Genomic DNA, 22882 nt, shown 5'->3' with positions numbered 1-22882 from the left:
AAATGCATAAATCCTGGATGGCTGGTGGGCCATGAGGACTGGTTTGGAAACCACTGCTCTAGAACACAATGGGCAGATTGAGCCACTTGTTTCACAATTATTACCCTAGCCTTAGGTTTCACAGATGTAAACCCATCTGTAGGAACCAGCCCAAAAAATCTGTCTAATAACACAGCAGGCTTTTGCTTTTAGCCTACTCCCTGTCAAAGTCCTTGCTTTTGTGCAAAAGCTTAGCAATTATATTGTTAACCTGGAGTTCTGCCCACTCCAGGAAGCAGATAGGCCAATAAATGATCCTGCAAGAGTTAGAGAGCAAGCTATCAGATCTCAGTGCCCAGCCTCAGTTCTCCTCATTGCAAAGATGTGTTATGACTTGTTGTTTAGTTATCTGCTTTAAGCTTATATAAGCTATTAGAAGTTCTGTAGCTCATATAAACTTTTGCTCTAGATCGGGGGTTCCCAACCCAGTCCTCAAGTCCACTATAACAGTTCAGGAATAAGGGATTACCCTGTTGTGTCTAAAGTGTTTTTTTTCTTCCTTCCTTCCTACCTTTCTTTTCTTCATTTCCTTCCTTCCTTCCGCTTGAGGACTGGGTCGGGGACGCCTGCTTTATATGATGGTACAGGAACCAGCAAGAAAAGAAAATGCTTCGTTGTTTTGTGGCAATGGAGTATAACTACCACTCTGCTCATTGAATTGATTGGATCAGAATTTTGACTTGTATACATTCCGGTGCACTGTGAAATATTTCTCATAATTACATAGTCGGTATTCATCACTGCGCCTAATATCCTTGACTTTTTAGTTTTTGAGGTTAGGTTACAGGTGTCCACTCTTGCTTTTACAGATTGCAGTTCTTGTTTGGCATGGTGTTTGGACGATTTGTTAAAAATGTGAGGTTAAGCTTGTGCTCCAGACCTGGGGCCCATTTTGCAACTGTGAGGTTAAGTTACATAGTTTTTCAAACTCAGATTGATGTTCCTGTGATTGTGTTTGATGCCAGCCCCACTTGGTCCAGCAGATCCTGTTAGTGGTTACTGATCAGATGGGTCTTTGTGTTTCTGTAACACATGTCGCTGAAACTGGGGGCTGAACCCGAGATTGAAGGTGATTGTCTATCATCCTCAGTCTCTTACTCTTTTCTTAAACTCCTAATTAAAATAAAGCACAATAGCATACTGCCTGGTTTACTTACTAAAGTGAGAATCCAAAATTAATTTCAGATTTTAGCTCATAGTAGTCATTATGAAAGAATAGCTGATTTAGATATTGTTTCCATTCTGACTGCTTTTGCCTTAAATGTGAAATTTCCTTTGGATTCTCACCTTATTGAGTAACACTGTATGCATTTGTTTAAAGTTGCCGGACACCGTGGCTCAGTGTAGCTAGTATTTTTGGATCCCTATCTAATAAGCTTTCTTTGGGCAACAGGACAGTGTTATAGATTATTGGGGGAATGCAGAAGGGACAATAAAGATACAATTTATAATTACAATGTCTGATTTTAATAAGTATCTGAGGTTAATAAAAAAACATTTAAGAAAGTAGCACTTGTTTGAACAAGTGCAAGTTGCAACAATGTCATGCTCCAGAAAGCAAAAAGTTCCAACAAAAATTGTAAAAAACTAAACAAAAAACAACTTCTACAAAGTTAATTGTTTTGCCAATCACAAATAGACCACTCACCCGTTTTTATTTGACACAAATTTCGCAATTGTTGGTTGTTGTATATGACATAATACAAGCTGCAGTTTATTGACGTGTTAATATTTTGCGAATATCTTTAATAATGCGTCCTAGAAATGTGCGTTTTGGAGTTCCCCTGTAACATGCAGCTTTGCATGCAATGTTATTTCATTCTAAAATTGTTTAAAGTTCAGTAATTATAGTAGTTGATCATTGCCATTATTTATGTGTAGACTTGTGTGTGTTTGTGTTTACTCTGACGTCAAAATGAGGAACAGATTACATCGGACTAACAGTTAAACACGCTGTGCTTTTTTATTGATTTGTTTTATTTATTGTTTCTTGTAGGTCCTTTTGTTTTGTATGACAACAGCGCTCTTCATGTTCTACTTCAGGTAGGTGCAATCCTTCATATCGTTTTGCTAGAAATCTATTTGTCGTTAAATTCACATGCTTCGTTAGAAAAGATTGATTAGCAGCATCAAAATATACATTCCTAAAACAGCTTGTAAACACTTTATTGGATTTGCACAAACAATCTTTAAAGCGAACCTGTCACTTTTACGTCACAGTACCCCAATATCAGTGTGTCCTGCATTATAGGGACACTATAGTCACCCAGACCACTTCAGCTCAATGAAGTGGTCTGGGTGCCAGGTCCCCCAGGTTTTAACCCTTCACATGTAAACATAGCAGTTTCAGAGAAACTGCTTTGTTTACATTGCAGGGTTAATCCAACCTCTAGTGGCTGTCTTCTTGACAGCCGCTAGATGCCCTTCTGCGACACTCGATATGAAAATTGCATCCAGCGTGCAGAACGTCCATAGGGACTGTTTGAATGCACGCACGGCTCTTGCCGTCCATGCGCATTCTGCTCAACGCAGGAGCTGACGTCGGCAGGGGAAGAGAGGTCACCAGCGCCGAAGGAGCCCGGCGCTGGATTAAGGTAAGTAGCTGAAAGGGTTTTAACCCGTTCAGCGCCAAGGTAGTTATACCCTGAGGGTAGGGGGGTTCTAAGGATAATATAGTGTCAGGAAAACAAGTTTGTTTTCCAGACACTATAGTGAGCCTTTAATTGTAAAATAGTAGACTTTTCTGTTTTTTTGATTTTTTGGAGAGACCCTCAAGATGACTCACTTGCTTTCTGGTCCTGGCTGAGGGGGAAATGGAAAAAGGGTTACATAATTATCTGATGTTCACCTTCCCAAGTACTGCCATCTTCTTTTCTTTAGCTCATTGTAGTTGAAATTAGCAGGAACTGTGTCATCTTTATACTCTTGCTCATCTGTGACAGAACGAAATTTGTGTCTGTGGAAGATGCCACAAAACCGTGAGATCCTCCATAGATGCATTTGCCATGAGATGCTATAGGCATCTATCCCGTATATTGCAAGAAGATGTCTTTTTTCCCATTAGGCATCAGTAGTGGTAAGGCAAGTGGAAACTAGTTAAAACTGCCTTTTCCATGATTTATTTTATTCTACCAAAGGACGGAACATAGGGCAAGTACACTCCCTACTTTGTCCTATGTATATATCTCTATTTAGTTATTGTGACAGATATATTCCAGCACAATATATAAGCCATATATGTTCATACATTGTATCTTTATTAGAAAAAAAAAAAAAAAACAGCAGCTCAACAGTGGCTGTGTCACTTCAATCTCCAGTTTATGGACTTTCTCCTTTAAGACTTTATTCACTAAATTCAAAGTAAACTTGGATTGTTTGGCCAAAATTACCTCGCTAGAAGCATTCTGCAGTACAGCTGTGCTTTCAATGTGACTGTTCTGAAAAAAAATCTGAAATGCACTTGTGTCGCATTTGATGACAGTATTTTTGAATGCAGCACACATGATGAGATAACTTTGTTGATTTCCATGTGTGGGTCAGTTTTATTGACTTGGATTAATAAAACTGCACGCTTGCACCAGAGCAGCCTCCAGGAGGGCAGAAAGGGCATGGTATATAGTGGGCATGGGGAGACTGTTGGGGCATTGTGAATCTTTTGGCACCCCAATCACTAGTTTAAATATGGGAGACATAAATACTAACTACAATACTTACTGTTTCCAGAGACTCTCCTCAATCTTATGCTTTCCCGTGGTCACCTTCAAAGGGGCACCTTTTCTGGATAGGTGGGTTGCTCACCCAAAAAGGAATCTCATCTGGATTCCAAGTTCACACAGAAAAATCCACTTTTCTTCTTAGTATACTTGGTTATCAGCAGGTACCCAGTTATTTATTCATGGGTTAATTAGGGTTAATTGAGAGGGTGTTTTGTCAATTAATGGAGGCTCTTTTTTCTCTCCAATCCAACATAAATTGTAATGAGGCCTCCTTTTTTTTGTATTAATAGCAAGAATATTCCGCTTTTAAGACTCCTTTCCACTATACAATGTGCTTGCACCATTGCGTTGTTTCTGGAGTCTGTCATTTTCTCAACAGGTGGGAAAAGTGCTAATTCCAATAGAAATAAAATATAAGGGGCAGAGACATCCCTGGTTGTCAATCAGACAGTTTTCTTCCACTTCCAGGCATAATGGAGTAGCAGTTGTACTGTGCTAGCACGCCTTTCACCCTTTTCAGTGAGCTGTACTACAGCATATTTATAGGCATTGGAAATATGCGATCGCTTGCATGTGTGCAATTGCGACTCTAGCACAGAGACTTCTCAATGAAAAGCCTTTGGTTTGTGTATTCCCTGCACGCACTAAAGATCTGTGCGATGTAGCAGGTGCTATATCTGGATGTTGTTTGTACCCTCGACTATTATTTTGAGGCCACTGGGCATTCAGTGCATTTTAGAGCCCAACTCGTGGTTTCTAACCAGATGGAAAGATAGAACATTGATTTATCTGCTAAGGTACCGTTTATTATTTTTATATAAATATGCAAAAATGGAAGCATATATAAATATTTGACAAATAGCCGCTACTTTTGCTAGGTGGATAAAAAGCTTTATAATAGAATGTAATTCTAAGCCTGTTGGCTCCTGTATTGCCAGTTACTTGTTAGCCTTGCTCTCGTAGTAATGCACCCTTTCTGAGCAGTTGGAACGAGTTGTTGTAGACGAGAACATTGCTCTCTTGGCGTACACAGTTGTTATCAAATTTCTTTTGTGCTCAAATTTGGACACCTATTTAATTATTCCCCATTATTCATAAAGCTATCATCTCCCCCACCCCCCTTCACAAAAGTAAAACAAAACCTCTGCGATTGTCCCCCTGGATCATTCACATACTGCACTGATGAACCTATAAGCTCTTTGTGGAGATATTTTGTTTCCCATTTGTTTCTGGAAGGGGCCTCCAATTATCTGCGTTGTTTCTTGACAGCCAAGGTCAATGTTACACATCATTGCCGCTGAAGTATTTGAAAGTTACCTAATGCAATGCTTAGCCAAGGCTGCAAGTGCTTTGGGATGCATTTCATAGGATCGTACCACCTCCTGGTGCTGCCCTCTCTGCAAGAGATTTAACCTTCCTTGGCACACAAAGGGTTTGGGAAAACGACATCAATTCCATCTCTGCAAAGTCTGAAACAGAAACAAATCACTTACTCGTTTATTTGTTTTGCCTGACAACATTCTGGCACATTGTAACCATGATCCCGACATCGCTGCGCAAAAGGAAAGCTGGCACCGCGTTTTAACCCTTGCTGGCGGTGCAATTTCTTCCTTATTAATGATTCATGATGACATTCCCAGCTGTAATAGAACGTGGCACAGTACCATCTTCTGATTTGCTGTTGATGCCTGCTGTGTTGTTAGGTGCTACACTATAGTAAGCATGGCACATACAGTGAGGTTAAAAAGTATTTGATCCCCTACTGATTTTGAACGTTTGCCCACTGATAAAGAAATGATCAGTCTTTAATTTTACTGGTAGGTGTATTTTAACAGTGAGGGATATAATAACAAAAATTAAAATCATGAAAAATGCCTATCAAAAAAGTTATAAATTGATTTGCATGTCAATGAGTGAAATAAGTTGGCAATCACCGAGGTCAGACGTTTCTTGTAGTTGGCCACCAGGTTTGCACACATCTCCGGGGGAATTTTGTCCAACTCCTCTTTGCAGATCCTCTCCAAGTCATTAAGGTTTCGAGGCTGACGTTTGGCAATTCGAACTTTCAGCTCCCTCCACAGATTTTCTATGGGATTTAGGTCTGGAGACTTGCTAGGCCACTCCATAACCTTAATGTGCTTCTTCTTGAGCCACTCCTTTGTTGCCATGGCTGTGCTGGAATACCCATCCACATGTTTGACAGTAGGGATGGTGTTCTTGGGGTCATAGACAGCATTCCAAAGAGCTCGATTTTGGTCTCATCTGAACACTTTCACCCAGTTCTCCTCGGAGTCATTCAGATGTCCATTGGCAAACTTCAGACGGGCCTGTACATGTGCTTTCTTAAACAGGGGGACCTTGCGGGTGCTGCAGGATTTTAATCCTTCACGGCGTAGTGTGTTACCAATTGTATACTTGGTGATTATGGTCCCAGCTGCCTTGAGATCATTAACAAGATCCTCCCGTGTAGTTCTGGGCTTATTCCTCACCATTCTCATGATCATTGAAACTCCACCAGGTGAGATCTTGCATGGAGCACCAGACTGTGGGGGACTGACAGTTATTTTGTGTTTCTTTCATTTGCGAATAATCGCACCAACTGTCACCTTCTCACCAAGTTGCTTGGCGATGGTCTTGTAGCCCATTCCAGCCTTGTGTAAGTCTACAATCTTGTCCCTGACATCCTTGGACAGCTCTTTGGTCTTGGCCATGGTGGAGAGTTTGGAATCTGATTGCTTGATTGCTTCTGTGGACAGGTGCCTTTTATACAGATAGCGAGCTGAGATTAGGAGCACTACCATTAAGAGAGTGCACCTAATCTCAGCTTGTTACCTGTATAAAAGACACCTGGGAGCCTGAAATCTTAGTTGATTGATAGAGGATCAAATACTTATTTCACTCATTGACATGCAAATCAATTTATATCTTTTTTGACCTGCGTTTTTCTGGATTTTTTTTTTTTTAATTCTGTCTTTCACTGTTAAAATACACCTACCATTAAAATTATAGACTGATCATTTCTTTGTCAGTGGACAAACGTTCAAAATCAGCAGGGGATCAAATACTTTTTTCCCTCACTGTAGTGACAATATCTATAAATGTTTTAAATTGCATAAATGGTGGGTTGCGATGACTTTCATGCTGGCTTCCAAAATCTCAGATTTTCTTTCCAGCCAGGCTATTTAGGCTAAATATGATTTAGACCTCCTGCAACCTACTAGCAGAATAACCACCGCAATGGCATGTAGTGGTTACTTTGTTTATACTGTCCCTTTAAACTAGTGTTTCATTGTGAAGGGGCACTGTAAAAATTGTGCTAGAGACGGAAGTAAAATTCACTACATTTCTGAGCTTTAGTGGTTAATCCCCCGTGGATTATCACCTTGGGCTCAGAAAAATCTAGCCGTCTGCGAACACGTTCTAATTTGTGATCACGTAGATCCCAGGAGAACTTGACAATGTAGCATTGTTCTAGCACTCTCATACATAAGATCACAGTGCAGGTAAAGGATATAATGCTTGGGGTACTTTGTTGGTGCTAACATTAATGTGTGTTTATGTAATGACTGGTGGAATAATGCATGCACATATTCTGTATTCGCATCACATGAGTTATAACGTGTGTGTACATGTGTGCATATACCTTAATAGCACATAAATTACTTATCGCTGTCTTTAGCAAATGGTTTTAGGAAGAAAAAAGAAATGCTACAAGCTCATTTGGTGAGACGACTATGTATTTATTCACTAACCATGTGTTTTTCCAAGCCACATTGTACGACCGAACTAATCTTTTTACCATTCTTTTGTTTATTTTTCCAAACTAGAAGCGTGGAAGTTTAGATTTGTAAAATATTGAACGCAGCCCTGATTGCAGGTTCTGTTTAACTCCCGTAGAGGAATTCACATGCACAAACAAATGATGTGTTTAGCACATGTCAGCTTAAATATATTTAGAGAAAGTTGTTTTGCTCATTAAACTTGCTTACTAAGACCTAAACATGACCCCTGGACTTGTTTTACATGCGAGATCTCCGGGCATGCAGGATGCAAAGTGTACAGCCTGCAGCCAGGCAGACTGATCATTACATCAATGACACTTTTTTTCACTACCATTATTATCTTTCAGTACAGATTTAGTTTCAGATATGTGACTTGAAAGCCAGTGAAGCAGTAAGGTGTTTTACCTGCAAGGTGAGACGACAGTCATGGGAGATGCTTTTAAACTCTAAAGTTTCAGGCGCCTCAATCCATTGCCGTCCCTAGAGAAAGATAAAAAGCCCCCTTTTGTCATGATAGGACATTGATGTGACCTGATTGTTTATCATGCTCCTGTCATTCTAGAACGCTGAATGGAAGGATGCAAACTGCTTCCTTGTTCTCAGGCCTGGGAGAAAAGGTTGCTGGTGGCAGTCGTGGGATGGCCCTGTCTTACAGCTGCCCGAAAAAGTTTCAATAGGAACTTAATCAGCAACAATGCTGGGTATTACACTTATGGGTTTGAACAAGGCTGATATACATTGGATGCTGGCAAAGCAATCAAGCTTTGTAGATTTGATTTCGCCTATTGATCCTGAAAACAAAAACTTGTAGGGTGACCACATACACTTTATTTCCTACAGCTTTCATTTTCCATCTATAACGATAGTTTTGGAGCGCAGGATAGAGTTTTTGTGTAATGTTTTACACAACGGGTAGTGTTGTGTGCAGACAGGTGGTTTCTTTCTTTGTATTCTGATTAAGGTAGATTAGGGACAAGTACTAGCAAGAGCTCAAGCTAATCTATTAAATTTGGCTGGCTGAGAATTCGACCGCTGTAGTCTACAGCTGTAGTTAAATGTGAGCTGATTCTTCTATGTTAGATTCTATGCAAACAACTATTTATCTAACAAATATCTAACTGAATGCATATGTTTTCGTAAAAATATATATATATATTTTTTTTTTTTGAGGGGCGGAGTAGGGTAACTTGACTGTGGTGTGAAGTGGCCCCTGCTCAAACTAGTTCACAGGACTCCACTCCAAAAGAACAAATCTATTCAGCAAAACAAAGTTGCTATATTTAATATTTAGCCAGGTCTAGCTCGAAGTAAGGCCATATTACTCAATCTTACCTGGCAGACACGCTAGGCTGTGACCTAGACCTATGCTAGATTAGGAGCTTAAAATCATAGGCAGGCGCAGTAAGTTGCATTATTATTATGATGTTATTATTTATATAGCGCCAACAAATTCCACAGCGATTTACAGTAGGTGGACGAACAGACATGTAATTGTAACCAGACAAGGTTTGATGCACAGGAACAGAGGGGTTGAGGGCCCTGCTCAATGAGCTTACATGCTAGAGGGAGTGGGGTAAAATGACACAAAAGGTAAGGATAGTATTAGACTATTGAAAAAGAAGAGTCAGTCGGGAGCTATTAACAGTTTAATTTATACGCTTTTATGAAGAAGTGAGTTTTTAATGATTTTTTGAACGAGTGGAGACTGGGTGAGCATCTAACGGAGGAGGGAGGGAAGTGAGTTCCACAGGAACAGTGCAGCCCTCGAGAAATCTTTAAGGCACCCTAAAGCTCAAACACACACACTGCATGTTTATGTACATATATAATATGCAAATACACTCTTGCATACATACATCAATCCATGCATACATACATACCTACATACACAGACCCGCACTCATATAAATATCAATACAAACATTTAAAAAACGTATTAAAACTTTTTGTATTAAATAAACATTTTACATTTTTAAACTTAAAAAACATGTAAAATAAAAAAGCACTTAGAACTGTAACAAATATAAGTAAACATTTTTTACACAAAGTGCAGGGTACATGGGAATTTTTACAACAGGAACTAAATAAAAATGTTGCTTCAACCAAATTGGCATCCGTAAGTTGTCAGGATCCCTACAGACCATTATGGTTTTCTCATCTGTATGATCTATAGAAGGAGACGTCGCACAGAAGGTGGCATGGACTTAAATTCTTCAATGACCTCGGGTTTCAGCGTCCATTCCCTCCCCATATATTTTAAATCCCCCCATATTTCATGTACACCCCCCATTTAATTTCATGTCCATCACCCACCTTTTCCATATCCCCCTCATATTTCATGTCCATTCCCCAATATTTCATATCCCCCCATATTTCATGTTCAGCCCCCCCCCCTCCATTTCATATCTATTGCCCCATTTCATGTCAACCCCCCTACTACTGACTCACTGAGAGGACGGGGGGTGAAATCTTTATCATGAAATCACCAGTAGTACTAGTGAGTCCATGATAAAGATTTCACCCCTCCTTCATTCCATGCACTTACCTAGTCCTGGTAGCTCCTCCCTTTTCTTTTCTCCCTCACGGCCATCTGCAAAGAGCGCTGGGAGTAAGTGACGTAATTGCGTGTGACCTCCCTTCTTCGCAGCACTGGGAGGGAGGGTTGCCGCTCGCACTTCTCCACCGGCGGGCAGCAAATGGGGGCCTGCGGTGCTGGCATAGTGGAGAAGCCAGCAGGCCCCCTCTTAAATAATATGGGGCCTAGCTCATTCCGGGACATTACAAGGCACAGACAATCCATCCTATGGGGTACAGTGTTCCTCCTGTGAATAATAAAATTACCAATATGGATACTGCACTCTCCAGGATCCCATGGTGTAACCGGGCCCGACGTTGGCCCATCCTCACAAAGTGATTTGCAAAAAAGTAATGATGGTCGAAACGTTGTTGCTGGATTGAACTTGAGTGCATGGACCATCATTAAGTTTTTGCAAACCTCCTGTGGATAATGTCCCTGACTTGCATTTAGGTCTCATTAGTTGTTAACCATGGTATGGGGTAGATACATATTAGTAATGGGTCAGTCCGAGAAATTAGGAGAAAAAGGATAGGAAAGTAACAGCGACCCGGCCATGCGTTGGCTACTGTAGATGTCGCCCACACCGGAGTTTGATTATTTGTATCTGCTACTTCTCTTTTTCTGCAATGCAGCTGGAAGAGCTGTATATTTACACGAACTTCGTAATCGGATACTGCATCAACATGGGGATGTTAGAATGCATGTAGACATACAGCACTCACTTGTTAAAACTGTTGTGGATTTTCTGGGCTCATGCTATGATGATGGTACCCATCATTCCTGGAAAGCAGCAGATTGCAATAAAATCAAAGCAAAATATCAGGTGTCTAGGGCATATTGTATTATGTGGGCATTGAGCTACAGCTCCAAAAGGCCCTATGGTAATCTAGCCCTGACCTAGACCATTATTTGAGGACATCAGTAAGTGCAGATCCTATGTCTATAACGGTGACATAACGTTTATTTATTTACTTATTTTTCTTATGTAAAAAGAGTGCCTACCTGTGGCTTAAATCCTATTCCTCAGAAGTGAACAGTGCAGTTATTATGATCACTGAAGTTTCAAAAGCGGTCATGGTCCCAGGTGCATAGCTACCAAGTGTCCCTATTTAGGAGGAGCAACCCCTATTTTGGGCTCAAGTCATTCTGTCCCTCTTTTCTATCCTAATGTCCCTATTTTTAATGGCTCCGTATTGCTGTTCTGTCTGAGTGTATAACAGAGCTCAACAGCAATAATACTCATAGTAATGTGTCTTTAAACTACAATAAAGATATTTGTAAATAAGATACATTGTTCTTTTTCAAAATCTAATTTTACTTGCAGACAATATTTGTAAATCACCTACAATTTCCCATAATAGCCCTGCCTCTGTCCGCAGCCCCACTCACACCCCTAAAATGAATGTATCCCTCTTTGTTCATTTGAAATGTTTGGAGGTATGCAGTTGTTTAAAATACACTTGAGCCACTTTGTCAGGAATCCCTTTTGTTTATATTTGATTTCCATTAAGGGTATGTAACAGCAACTGATGGATACTAATGATGGAACATGTTTAAATTAGACGTGAAGATATGCTGTAGTCTCAGCTTCCATCCCTCATGCCCTAAGTAGTAATGTGGGTCATATATCTTCAGCCTGAGACGGTTTGGGATATTTCTCTCTCAGGGAGAAATGAAATTAGAGCAAGATGGATGGAGGTGTCATAATCTTCACTGCAGGAACTTGGGGTCGGTATACATTGCTCCTTTTTTCTTAAAAATGGAGATTTGATTACAAAAGAAGTGCCAAGAAAACCAAATACTTTCAGGTTGGTCTAACAAACTGAGAGCTCTTAAAAGTGATCATGAATTTGATCCGCGGGTTTTTTGACATGTAACGACCGTGTGTAAATCCAATTCTAAAAGTCCTGTCTGGTTGCAGTATATCAAGTATGGACACTATTTAGGTTGAAGGAAACACCCCATCCTACAGTCTAGTCTTCCACTCTACATCTTCATATCACGCCGTCTTCTTTCTAAACCCTAATGTGATTTTAATGTTACTTTACAGAAAGGCTGGAGGGTACCTGGGATAGGGTTCTATTGGATGTAATAATGACAAACGGACCTCTAGAAAGCTTGAAATTTGACTTATGTTGTTGTGGTCAGACTAGGTACGTCTATTCGTTCTTTTTGGCCATTTTAATATGTGTAAGCTTCAGAACTTATAACAGCAAAATACATTCATAAATCCTACCGATACCTGCTGAAACGTCTTCATCTACTTCCTCAAAATGGTATTGCTTTGTCCCAACTTACTCCAGCCAAGCAGAGACCTAATAAAAAAAAAAAAAGAAAAAGAAAAGGAGAAACAAACAAAATGGAGAGCTATGACTGACGCCATTATCCTATATGCTTCATCTTAGAAGCTTTATTAAAGTCAGCTGATCACATGAAGCTATGTCAGGTGCTCTAACACTGCCCTTTGCATAGGATATAGATGGGAGTCCTGCATGGAGCCCTGGACTATGGGTTAAGTCTGACAATGGAAGAGTTTTTGGGTACATGAGCTCTTCACCCTTGCTCTACATTAACAATGCTATTGGAAGTCCAATGTATTTATTTTCTCTCTACTCTGCAATATTCATAATTGCCAGTAAACAGGGAATTTTTTTTCAATATAGAATTCTGGTTTAATCAGAGTTCCAGCTGTCTGGAATACATAATTGTGCAGTTAAACACCACCCACTGCGTTGTTTCCATTCATACTTTAATTAATTTTTTTGGTGCAGAGGATGAATGGAAAATACGAGGCTAGGTGCCACATGGAAGATTCTGGCTCTATTAAAATGACAGTCTTGTGGTACCAAAAAAGCTTAAAATGTTCTTATACAACATCATACTTTGGTAAGGCACATCTTATACATCAGGTCTCTAGGTGAAATTTGCTACTAAAGCAATTTGTTTTGTTTTGTTTTTTTGCAAAAAGTATGGTAATGCTAATTAATAATTCTAGGGAGAACAGCATTGGAACCATTTGACTGAGGCTGAAATCAGTGGGACACTACTTAGACTCTTTGTTATGGGAAATTAAAGGGTTCATATTCTGAATAGTCTTTGGGACAGCCTTCTCTAGCAATTTCCCAGGAAAAATATATGCGTAAGGCAAGCCTGAAAAAACAAATCGTTATTAAGTTTTTAGATAGATTGGAGCCAGTTGGCATGGTCAGTCTTCCCATTTTCCTATTTGTTGTCACAATCCAAATATCTATTGGGCCAAAGTTTAATTTTCAGACTGCTGCCAATTTGTGTAGGGAACGATGAGGTTTTCCATTGTAATCATAATTTTCTATAATACACCGCATTTTAAATGATGTGTTACAACTACCTAATGAATACTTATTCACATGGAGACATACATTCCAAAATTCTCTGGGAGCTAGAGGTCTCTTATTTTAGACACGGTCTACGCACTGCAGTCTGTGCGCCTCTCCCAGCTGAATTTAGCTAAAATAAGCAGGCACTCTGTAGCTCACGGAAGGCTTTTTAAATATTCAATCTTTCTTAGAATAACAACGGATAAGACGTAAAGGAAAAAACATTAAGATAAAAAATGCTTGCTTAGTAAAGCAAGAAACTTAGAAATATCAGGTGCCTAGGGATGGATTTAGAATATGAGCTGCTCTAGGCCCTGGCCGAATAGAAGCATTCGTTTCCCAGTTTTCAGAAGTGATTATGTTCCAGTCTCATTCTCCCCAGCCATCATGTCCCTGTGTTTTTCATGCCCTCCAGGTGTTGTGAACTACATCTCCCATAATGCTGGCAAAGCTTCAGAGGAGCTGTAGTCCACAACATCTGGAGTGACTAAAGTTGCCAACAGCCCTGCAGGTTATATTCCGGTCTCTCAGTTCCTCAATAGCCGTACTGTCCTTACCCCACTCAATTTTCAATAAATCCTATTTCTCTCCCTACCCAGTCATCACGTTCCTGTGCAACCCCTTATTTCGGAAATTATGTTACTTCTCTTTGCTCATCTCCAACTTGTGCATTTACATTTGTAACATGATTTGCAGTGACAGTAGTGTGCATTTTTTGCTTAATAGGTTTTTAAAACTCTTATCTCCTGTTGGTCAGATGTCCTACTCTACAACATTCTACACTGAGATACGATGTCTAGTGTGAAGGGATGGTTGCTTATGAACTGGCAGGAGCTATGTTAAACTGTTGTCCTTTATTACACCCACTAGTCACCAATCACTATCTGCCATGTTATCCAATAAAATAAGTCTTTCTAACAAAAGCTGAATCCTAGGAAACACCAGAATAACCAAACCCTCAGGTGAAATGGGCCCAGAAACCCGTCATAAGGTTACTGCTCACAGGTTCATGTGATTTCCCAAAAATAGTTAAGATGCCAAACGTATCTTCCTTTATTCCTGCCTAGCATGTATTCATGTAGTCAGTGGTGGCTCTAGACTTTGAGGCCTTAGGAGAAACTCATTGTGTGTATAATGAGCTGTAGTTATATTGTATGACAGGCTTGCAGCGCTGGATACAGAGAGGTAGTCTCGGTATTCACTGTTGGGTGAGTGTGGCACGGTTGAAGGAGAAAGTGTGACAGGGCGAGGGGAGATGAGAGTGACAGGAGGAGAGAGGGTTATGTGTGGCATGTCTAGGCAGCAGGGCCGTACTGGGAACAGAAAGCAACCCTGTAAAAAAAATATTCCAGCCCTCTAATTCATTGTGTCACATAGTATGCTTGTATTGTTTATATGTATGTACTTTGAAGAAGACTTTTGTCTTACCTGCAGCCCCTCGCTCTAGATGATCCATGGATGTTACAGTGCTATAACCGCCACCCTCCAGGACGCCCCCTGTCCGTTGTGACTGGCTCTGCTTGGGGACAACTCTTTAAGCAGGGAAACACTCCTTGCCGATATCAGCATATCGGCATCAGTGTGTCAATTGTATAATTGTATTGGACTGACAATATAGGGTGCAAGTGTGTGAAAGGGTAATAGGGTGAGGGAGCAGTGTGGAGGAATGTGACTGTTTAGGGGGCAGGGTGTGAGTGGGTGACAGTGAGGAGGAAAATGACAGTGTGGGGTGGCAGTGTGGAGGATGGTGACAGTGTGTGACAGTGTGGGGGGGACAGGGTGTGTGACAGTGTGGGAGGGCAAGGTGTGTGGGACACAGTGTGGAGAGGGCAGGGTGTGTCACAGCATGAGGGGGCAGTATGTATGACAGTGTAGGGGGGCAGGGTGTGTGGGAGACAGTGTGGGGGAGCAGGGTGTGTGATAGTGTGGGGGAGCAGGGTGTGTGATAGTGTGGGGGAGCAGGGTGTGTGATAGTGTGGGGGGCAGTGTGTGTGACAGTGGGGGGGGGGCATTTTGTGTGAGAAACTGTGTGGGGGCAGAGTGTGTGGGAGTGTCAGGGTACCTGAAGCCTCTACCTCTAAGAGAGGTAGAGACTTAGAAGTTTATCCGTCCGGACGGCATGTCTCCTCGGTTCCTCGCGGTTCACCCGGTCTTGCAAACGCCGGCCGCGAGGGAGCCACTTCCTTTTATAGCAGGAGGCTCAGAGGCCGACGTCATGACGCCAACCCGGAACACCCTGTCACTCAAATCAGTGGAGACGAATCTGGAGGCGTGTCTTCTCTCCCTAACCAGCATACTTAACAGTGGCTATCTCATTTACTCATTGCCCTGTCGTGGTTCTTGTCCGCCTAGTCACACAGTGCTTTGTTATTCTCTTGTCTTTTGGTTCCGACCCGGCTTTGGTATTTACTCTCCTGTCTTTCTGTTATCCTTGACCCGGCTTGTCTCTCGCTTACCTGTCTTCCCGTTCCCTCGACCTCGGCTTGTCTCTGACCATTCTATCGTAGTTATACGTTAAGTCCGGCCATTCTAAGGACCGGTATACGTATCTGCTACTCTTTGTACTCTGCGTGTTGGATCCCTGACCCGATCCTGACATTACGACAGGGCCATGGATCCTGCAGGTACAAATTGTCAGCTTGGTTCTCCTGATCCTAGGTTTGACGCCATGGATCATAGGATGGATCAGATGGCTCTAGCACTACAGGCGCTGCTGTCTCGTCCTATTAATCCACCTGAAGAGATGCGTAATATGTCTGCTTCTTCTGTGGGTTCAGGGCTAGAGGTAGCTACTGTAGGTGCTTCTTCCCAAGTTACCCCACCTGTACGTTATGCTGGTTCTCCTGAAAGGTGTCGTGGCTTTTTGAACCAGATTAGTATTCATTTCGAACTACAGCCTCGTTCATACCCTACTGATAGGGCAAAAGTGGGATTTATTATTACCTTACTCATTGAGAAAGCTCTGAGATGGGCTAATCCGTTGTGGGAGAATGATAATCCATTAGTCTATAACTATAATGCCTTTGTAGCTGCTTTTAAAAGAACTTTTGATCCTCCTGGCAGGAGGGTCAATGCAGCCAGATTACTGTTGCGCCTTAGACAAGACAACCAAACACTTGTGGATTACGCACTAGAGTTCAGGTCTTTGGCGGCAGAGGTAAAATGGAATGAACAGGCCTATATAGACGTATTCTTAAATGGATTATCTGATGTAATACTTGATGAAGTAGCGACAAGAGAGCTTCCCGAGAATCTGGAGGACTTAATTTCCTTTATCTCTCGTATTGACGAACGTCTAAGGGAGAGACAAAATACTCGAGATAGAACCGGTAAATCTTCCTTTACACTAGCACCATCATTTCAAATTTCTGAAACCAAAAATCCACAGGTTTCAGAACCTATGCAGTTAGGCCTTACTCGTCTATCAGAGGAGGAGAGACAGTACAGGAGAAGGGAGGGACTGTGTATGTATTGTGGGGTCAGAGGTCATGTACGTTTGAGCTGTCCCAGTCGTCCGGGAAACGCTCGCACCTAAGTTTCTCTAGAGGACAGACCTTGGGTGTTTCGATTTTGTCCTCTACTCATAACTACAAAGAACATAGACTCCTATTACCGGTCTCTTTAACTTGGGAGAAGGGAACTTTAGAGACTATGGCATTGATAGACTCCGGCGCTGCTGAGAGTTTTATCGACCAAGAGTTTCTCACCAAACACACTATCCCATCCCAGTTAAGGAAGACACCCTTGGCTGTTGAAGCCATTGATGGTAGACCTTTAGTTGAGCCTGTGATTTTCCGGGAGACCATACCTCTTTACTTAACTACTGGTATTCTACACAAGGAGGAAATGTCCCTACTACTCATTTCATCTCCTTCTGTTCCCATAGTCCTGGGATACTCCTGGCTTAAGAGACATAACCCCGTTATAGATTGGAGAACAGGGGAGATAGTTTCGTGGGGTCAGGATTGTCAAGAGAATTGTTTAAAGAAAGTGTCACCTCTTTGTAGTGTCAACTCACTTAATAACGCTACCGACTCTACCAAAGTACAGATACCGTCCCTGTATCAAGATTTAAAGGCAGTATTTGACAAAGGAAAGGCTGATACCTTACCACCACATAGGCCTTTTGATTGCAAAATTAATTTACTTTCTGGTACCATGCCCCCCAGGGGTCATGTATACCCTTTGTCTACGAATGAAAACTTAGTTCTAGAGGAGTATATTCGTGAGAACCTAGACAAGGGGTTCATTAGAAGATCCTCCTCCCCTGCTGGGGCTGGATTTTTTTTTGTTAAAAAGAAGGATGGCTCTTTAAGACCCTGTATTGACTACCGAGGTCTTAACAAGATAACCATCAGAAATGTATATCCGATTCCCTTGATCACCGAGCTTTTTGATCGATTAAAAAGTTCTAAAATTTTCACTAAGTTAGACCTTAGAGGTGCTTATAATTTGGTGAGAATTCACGACGGTGACGAGTGGAAAACTGCATTCAATACTCGATATGGGCACTATGAGTATACTGTAATGCCTTTTGGTCTCTGCAATGCCCCGGCGGTATTTCAGGATCTTATTAATGAGGTTCTTAGGGAGTTTCAAGATGACTGTGTGATTGTATACCTTGATGATATACTTATACATTCCAGGGATATTGAGACTCACCACGGACAAGTCAGAAGGGTTTTACACAAACTCCTTCAGCATGGCCTATACTGCAAACTAGAGAAATGCAGCTTTGACCAATCCCAAACTACCTTTCTTGGTTATGTGATTTCTGGGGAGGGGTTTGAAATGGACCCGGAGAAGCTCCAATCCATATTAGATTGGCCTTTACCTAAGGGTCTCAAGGCTATCCAGAGATTTATTGGTTTCTCCAATTACTACAGACGTTTCATTAAGGGATACTCCTCTATCATTGCTCCCATCACCAATATGACCAAACAAGGGGCTGACACTAAGAATTGGTCTACTGAAGCACTTCTGGCTTTTAAGACACTCAAGGAGCTGTTTGCTTCCGCACCAATTTTAGTTCACCCTGATACTACACTACCTTTCCTACTCGAAGTTGACGCTTCTGAGACAGGTATAGGTGCTGTTCTGTCCCAAAGGTTGGGTGTAGATAAACCATTACATCCTTGTGGATACTTTTCCAAAAAGTTGTCAGGTACTGAAAGCAGATATGACATTGGTGACAGGGAACTACTAGCGGTTATAATGGCCTTGAAGGAGTGGAGACATTTATTGGAGGGTACTTTGCATCCTGTTACTATTTTGACAGATCATAAAAACTTATCCTATATTGGAGAGGCTAAACGACTATCATCTAGACAGGCTCGTTGGTCCATATTTCTCACTCACTTCAACTACGTACTCACATATAGGCCAGGTTCTAAGAATTCTAAAGCCGACGCCTTATCTCGCCAGTATGAACCTGCTGCCGTATCTGAGCCGGTGTTGTCCTCTATAGTACCCAAGTGTAACATTATTGCTAACACTACTCTCAAAGTCCATTCTCCGCTACTTGACCAGATAAGGAGCTTGCAGCATCTGGCACCTAGACTGACTCCGGCTTCCAGACTTTTCGTTCCTCCTGAACTCCAATTGGAGCTCTTACAGTGCCTTCACGAGAGTAAGGTGGCCGGTCATCCGGGTGTTCGCAAGACGTATTCTTTGATCTCCAAGGATTTCTGGTGGCCTTCGCTACGGAAGGATATTAAGGATTTTATCGGAGTTTGTGTGGTCTGTACTAAAACTAAACTACCGCATTCGCTTCCTTGTGGCCAATTTGAGGAAGTTGTGGGATCAGACTCGACAGATTCTTCTACACAATTCTATGCTGGTTAAGAAACATGCTGACAAACGTAGAAGGGCGGCTCCGAATTTTGTTCCAGGCGATAGAGTTTGGTTGAGTACTAGGAATATTCGCCTTAAAGTTCCTTCCATGAAATTCGCTCCTCGTTATATTGGTCCCTACAGGATCTTGACTCGAATTAATCCAGTGGCGTATCGTCTAGCTCTCCCAGCCGCTTTACGCATTCCAAACTCCTTTCACGTGTCATTGCTGAAACCTCTAATCTGTAACAGATTCTCCTCCACAATCGCCCCTCCGCGCCCTGTTCAGGTGGAGGGTCAGGAGGAGTATGAGGTTAACTCCATTATTGATTCTCGTATCTCCCGGGGGAGAGTACAATATTTGGTTAACTGGAAGGGTTATGGTCCTGAGGAGAGGAGTTGGGTACCACAAGAGGATGTTCATGCTCCTCACCTTCGCAGGGCATTTCACTCCCGCTTTCCATCTCGCCCCGGCTCCTTCCGCCCGGTGGGCGTATCTGAGAGGGGGGGTACTGTCAGGGTACCTGAAGCCTCTACCTCTAAGAGAGGTAGAGACTTAGAAGTTTATCCGTCCGGACGGCATGTCTCCTCGGTTCCTCGCGGTTCACCCGGTCTTGCAAACGCCGGCCGCGAGGGAGCCACTTCCTTTTATAGCAGGAGGCTCAGAGGCCGACGTCATGACGCCAACCCGGAACACCCTGTCACTCAAATCAGTGGAGACGAATCAGGACTCGCCGGAGGCGTGTCTTCTCTCCCTAACCAGCATACTTAACAGTGGCTATCTCATTTACTCATTGCCCTGTCGTGGTTCTTGTCCGCCTAGTCACACAGTGCTTTGTTATTCTCTTGTCTTTTGGTTCCGACCCGGCTTTGGTATTTACTCTCCTGTCTTTCTGTTATCCTTGACCCGGCTTGTCTCTCGCTTACCTGTCTTCCCGTTCCCTCGACCTCGGCTTGTCTCTGACCATTCTATCGTAGTTATACGTTAAGTCCGGCCATTCTAAGGACCGGTATACGTATCTGCTACTCTTTGTACTCTGCGTGTTGGATCCCTGACCCGATCCTGACAGGGAGACAGTGTGGGGGCAGGGTATGTGGTGGTCAGTGTGGGTGGCAGGGTACGTGAGAGGCAGGTTATGTGGTGGTCAGTGTGGGGGGTAGGTTGTGTGGGGGTCAGGGTATGTGGTGGTCATTGTGGGGGTAAAGGTATGTGGTGGTCAATGTGGAGGACAGTGTCTGTGGTGGTCAGTGTGATGGTTAGTGTGGGGGCAGTGTATGTGGTGGGCAGTGTGGGGTCAGGGTATTTGGGGGACAATGTCTGTGGTGGTTAGTGTGGGGGGCAGTGTATGTGGTGGTCAGAGTGGTGGAAGGGTATATGTGGGGCAGTGTATGTGGTGGTCAGTGTATGGGGGCAGGGCATGTGGTGGTCAGTGTGGGGGCAGTGTATGAGGAGGGGAAGGATATGTGGCTGGCAGGGCAACGTGGGTGCAGTGTATGTGATGGGCAGGGCAGTGAGGGACAGTGTATTTGGGGGGCAGGGCAACATGGGTGCAGTGTATGTGGTGTGCAGGGCAGTGTGGGGGGCAGGGTATGTGGGTGGTGGGGCAGTGTATGTTGGGGCAGGGCATGTGGGTGGCAGGTCAGTGTGGGTGGGAGGGCAGTGCTGGGGAAGGCCAGTGTTGGGGCAGTGTGGGTGGGAGGGCAGTGTGGGGGTCAGGGCAGTGGGGGTCGGAGGGCAGTGTTGGGGCAGTGTGGGTGGGAGGGCAGTGTGTGGGGCAGAGTATGTGGGTGGCAGGGCATGTGGGTGGCATGGCAATGTGGGGGGGAGGGCAGTGTGGTTGGCAGGGCAGTGTTGGGGGCAGAGTATGTGGGTGGCAGGGCAGTGTGGATGGGAGGGCAGAGTTGGGGCAGGGCAGTGTTGGGGCAGTGTGGGTGGGAGGGCAGTGTTGGGGGTAGGGCATGTGGGGGACAGCCTCAGACACACTGAAATACTTTATTTTGAAATATTATTCCCTGGTGGTCCGGTGGTTGCAGTCCCTGGTGGTCCGGTGGGATGACTGTTCCATCTGCAGCTCTTCTCCGTGAGAGCTGCAGACCTCGTTCTCGCGAGCGCCTGTCAGAGCATTGCCGTGGTAACCCGCGGCAACTCTCTGTGAGCTTGTGAGAACCACATTACGTGATCTCCAGCCAGTGGTGGATCCAGAGCCTGATCTCGGGAGGGGCACTTGTAGATTATTTAACCCCTTAAGGACCAAACTTCTGGAATAAAAGGGAATCATGACATGTCACACGTCATGTGTCCTTAAGGGGTTAAATAAATAATCCAGGCACAATAACCACTACAGCTCAGTATGGGATATAGGGCACAGGAGCAGTGGTATGTGTTAGGGGTGAAGTGTGTGTGTGAAAGGTGCAGTGTGTGTGTGAGCCGCGCAGTGTGTATGTGAGGATGACAGTGTGTGTGTGTTTGGGGCTGTGTGTGTATGGGGGCAGTGTTTGTGGGGCAGTTTGTGTATGGGGGGCAGTGTTTGTAGTGTGTGGGGCAGTGTTTGTGGGGCAGGTGTGTGTGGGGGTCAGTGTTTGTGGTGCAGTGTGTGTAGTGTGTATGTGGGGCAGTGTGTGTAGCTTGTGTGTATAGGGGCAGTGTATGGGGGGCAGTGTGTATAGTGTACGAATGGGGGGCAGTGTGTGTATGGGGGCAGTGTTTGTGGTGCAGTGTGTGTAGTGTGTGTATGGGGGCAGTGTTTGTGGTGCAGTGTGTGTAGTGTGTGTATGGGGGCAGTGTATGGGGGGCAGTGTTTGTAGTGTGTGTATAGGGGGCAGTGTTTGTGGTGCAGTGTGTGTAGTGTGTGTATGGGGGGCACTGTTTGTGGTGCAGCATGTATATGGGGCAGTGTTTGTGGTGCAGTGTGTGTAGTGTGTGTATGGGGGCAGTGTATATAGTGTATGTATGGGGGGGCAGTGTGTGTAGTGTATGTATGGGGGGCAGTGTTTGTGGTGCAGTGTGTGTATTGGGCAGTGTATGGGGGCAGTGTATATAGTGTATGTATGGGGGTCAGTGTATGGGGGGCAGTGTGTGTATGGGAGCAGTGTACATAGTGTATGTATGGGGGGCAGTGTTTGCGGTGTAGTGTGTGTGTGTATGGGGGCAGTGTGTATAGTGTATGTATGGGGGGAAGGAGGGTAGGGAGGTTTTTTTTATTTTAATTAAAATAAATATGTTCTTTATGCCCCCCCCCCCCCTCCCTTCTTACCTTTATTGAAGAGGAGGGGGGACATTTATTGATCCCTGGTGGTCCAGTGGTGAAACCCTGGTGGTCCGAGTGGTAGGAGTGAACTCTAGCCCTCGCTCCAGGGCTAGAGTTCACTCTCGCGAGATTTGGAGCGTTGCCGTGGTAACCGCGGCAACGCTCCAAGCTCGCAAGAGGACCACCCGGAGGAGCTGCAGGTAAGAGCTCCCAGGTCCTCTCTCACTCCCTCCCTCCCCTGCCAGCTGCCAGCACGGTGCCTGCGGACCGGGGAGGGAGATCTCTGATCTCCCCTCCGGTCCACAGGCACATTGCAGGGCTGGCACTTGGG

General features: G+C 43.6%; 1 protein-coding gene across 2 annotated transcripts in view; it reads left to right on the top strand.

The window, feature by feature from the left end:
• TMEM135 (transmembrane protein 135) overlaps nt 1–22882 on the top strand; it is a 262755-nt gene that overhangs the window by 182215 nt on the left and 57658 nt on the right. For both annotated transcript variants that reach the window (XR_010085239.1, XM_063430948.1), the window contains exon 6: nt 2036–2082. Coding sequence is in view for 1 of the 2 variants with exons in the window: in XM_063430948.1 (XP_063287018.1) it covers nt 2036–2082 (47 nt within the window). In the remaining variant the exon portion in view is untranslated. The remainder of the gene's footprint in view (nt 1–2035; nt 2083–22882) is intronic.

This window comes from Pelobates fuscus, chromosome 1 (assembly GCF_036172605.1).
Source record: "Pelobates fuscus isolate aPelFus1 chromosome 1, aPelFus1.pri, whole genome shotgun sequence".
Lineage (NCBI taxonomy): Eukaryota > Metazoa > Chordata > Amphibia > Anura > Pelobatidae > Pelobates > Pelobates fuscus.
Note: the sequence above shows the minus strand (reverse complement) of the source record. Positions and strands in the feature narration are given on the sequence as shown.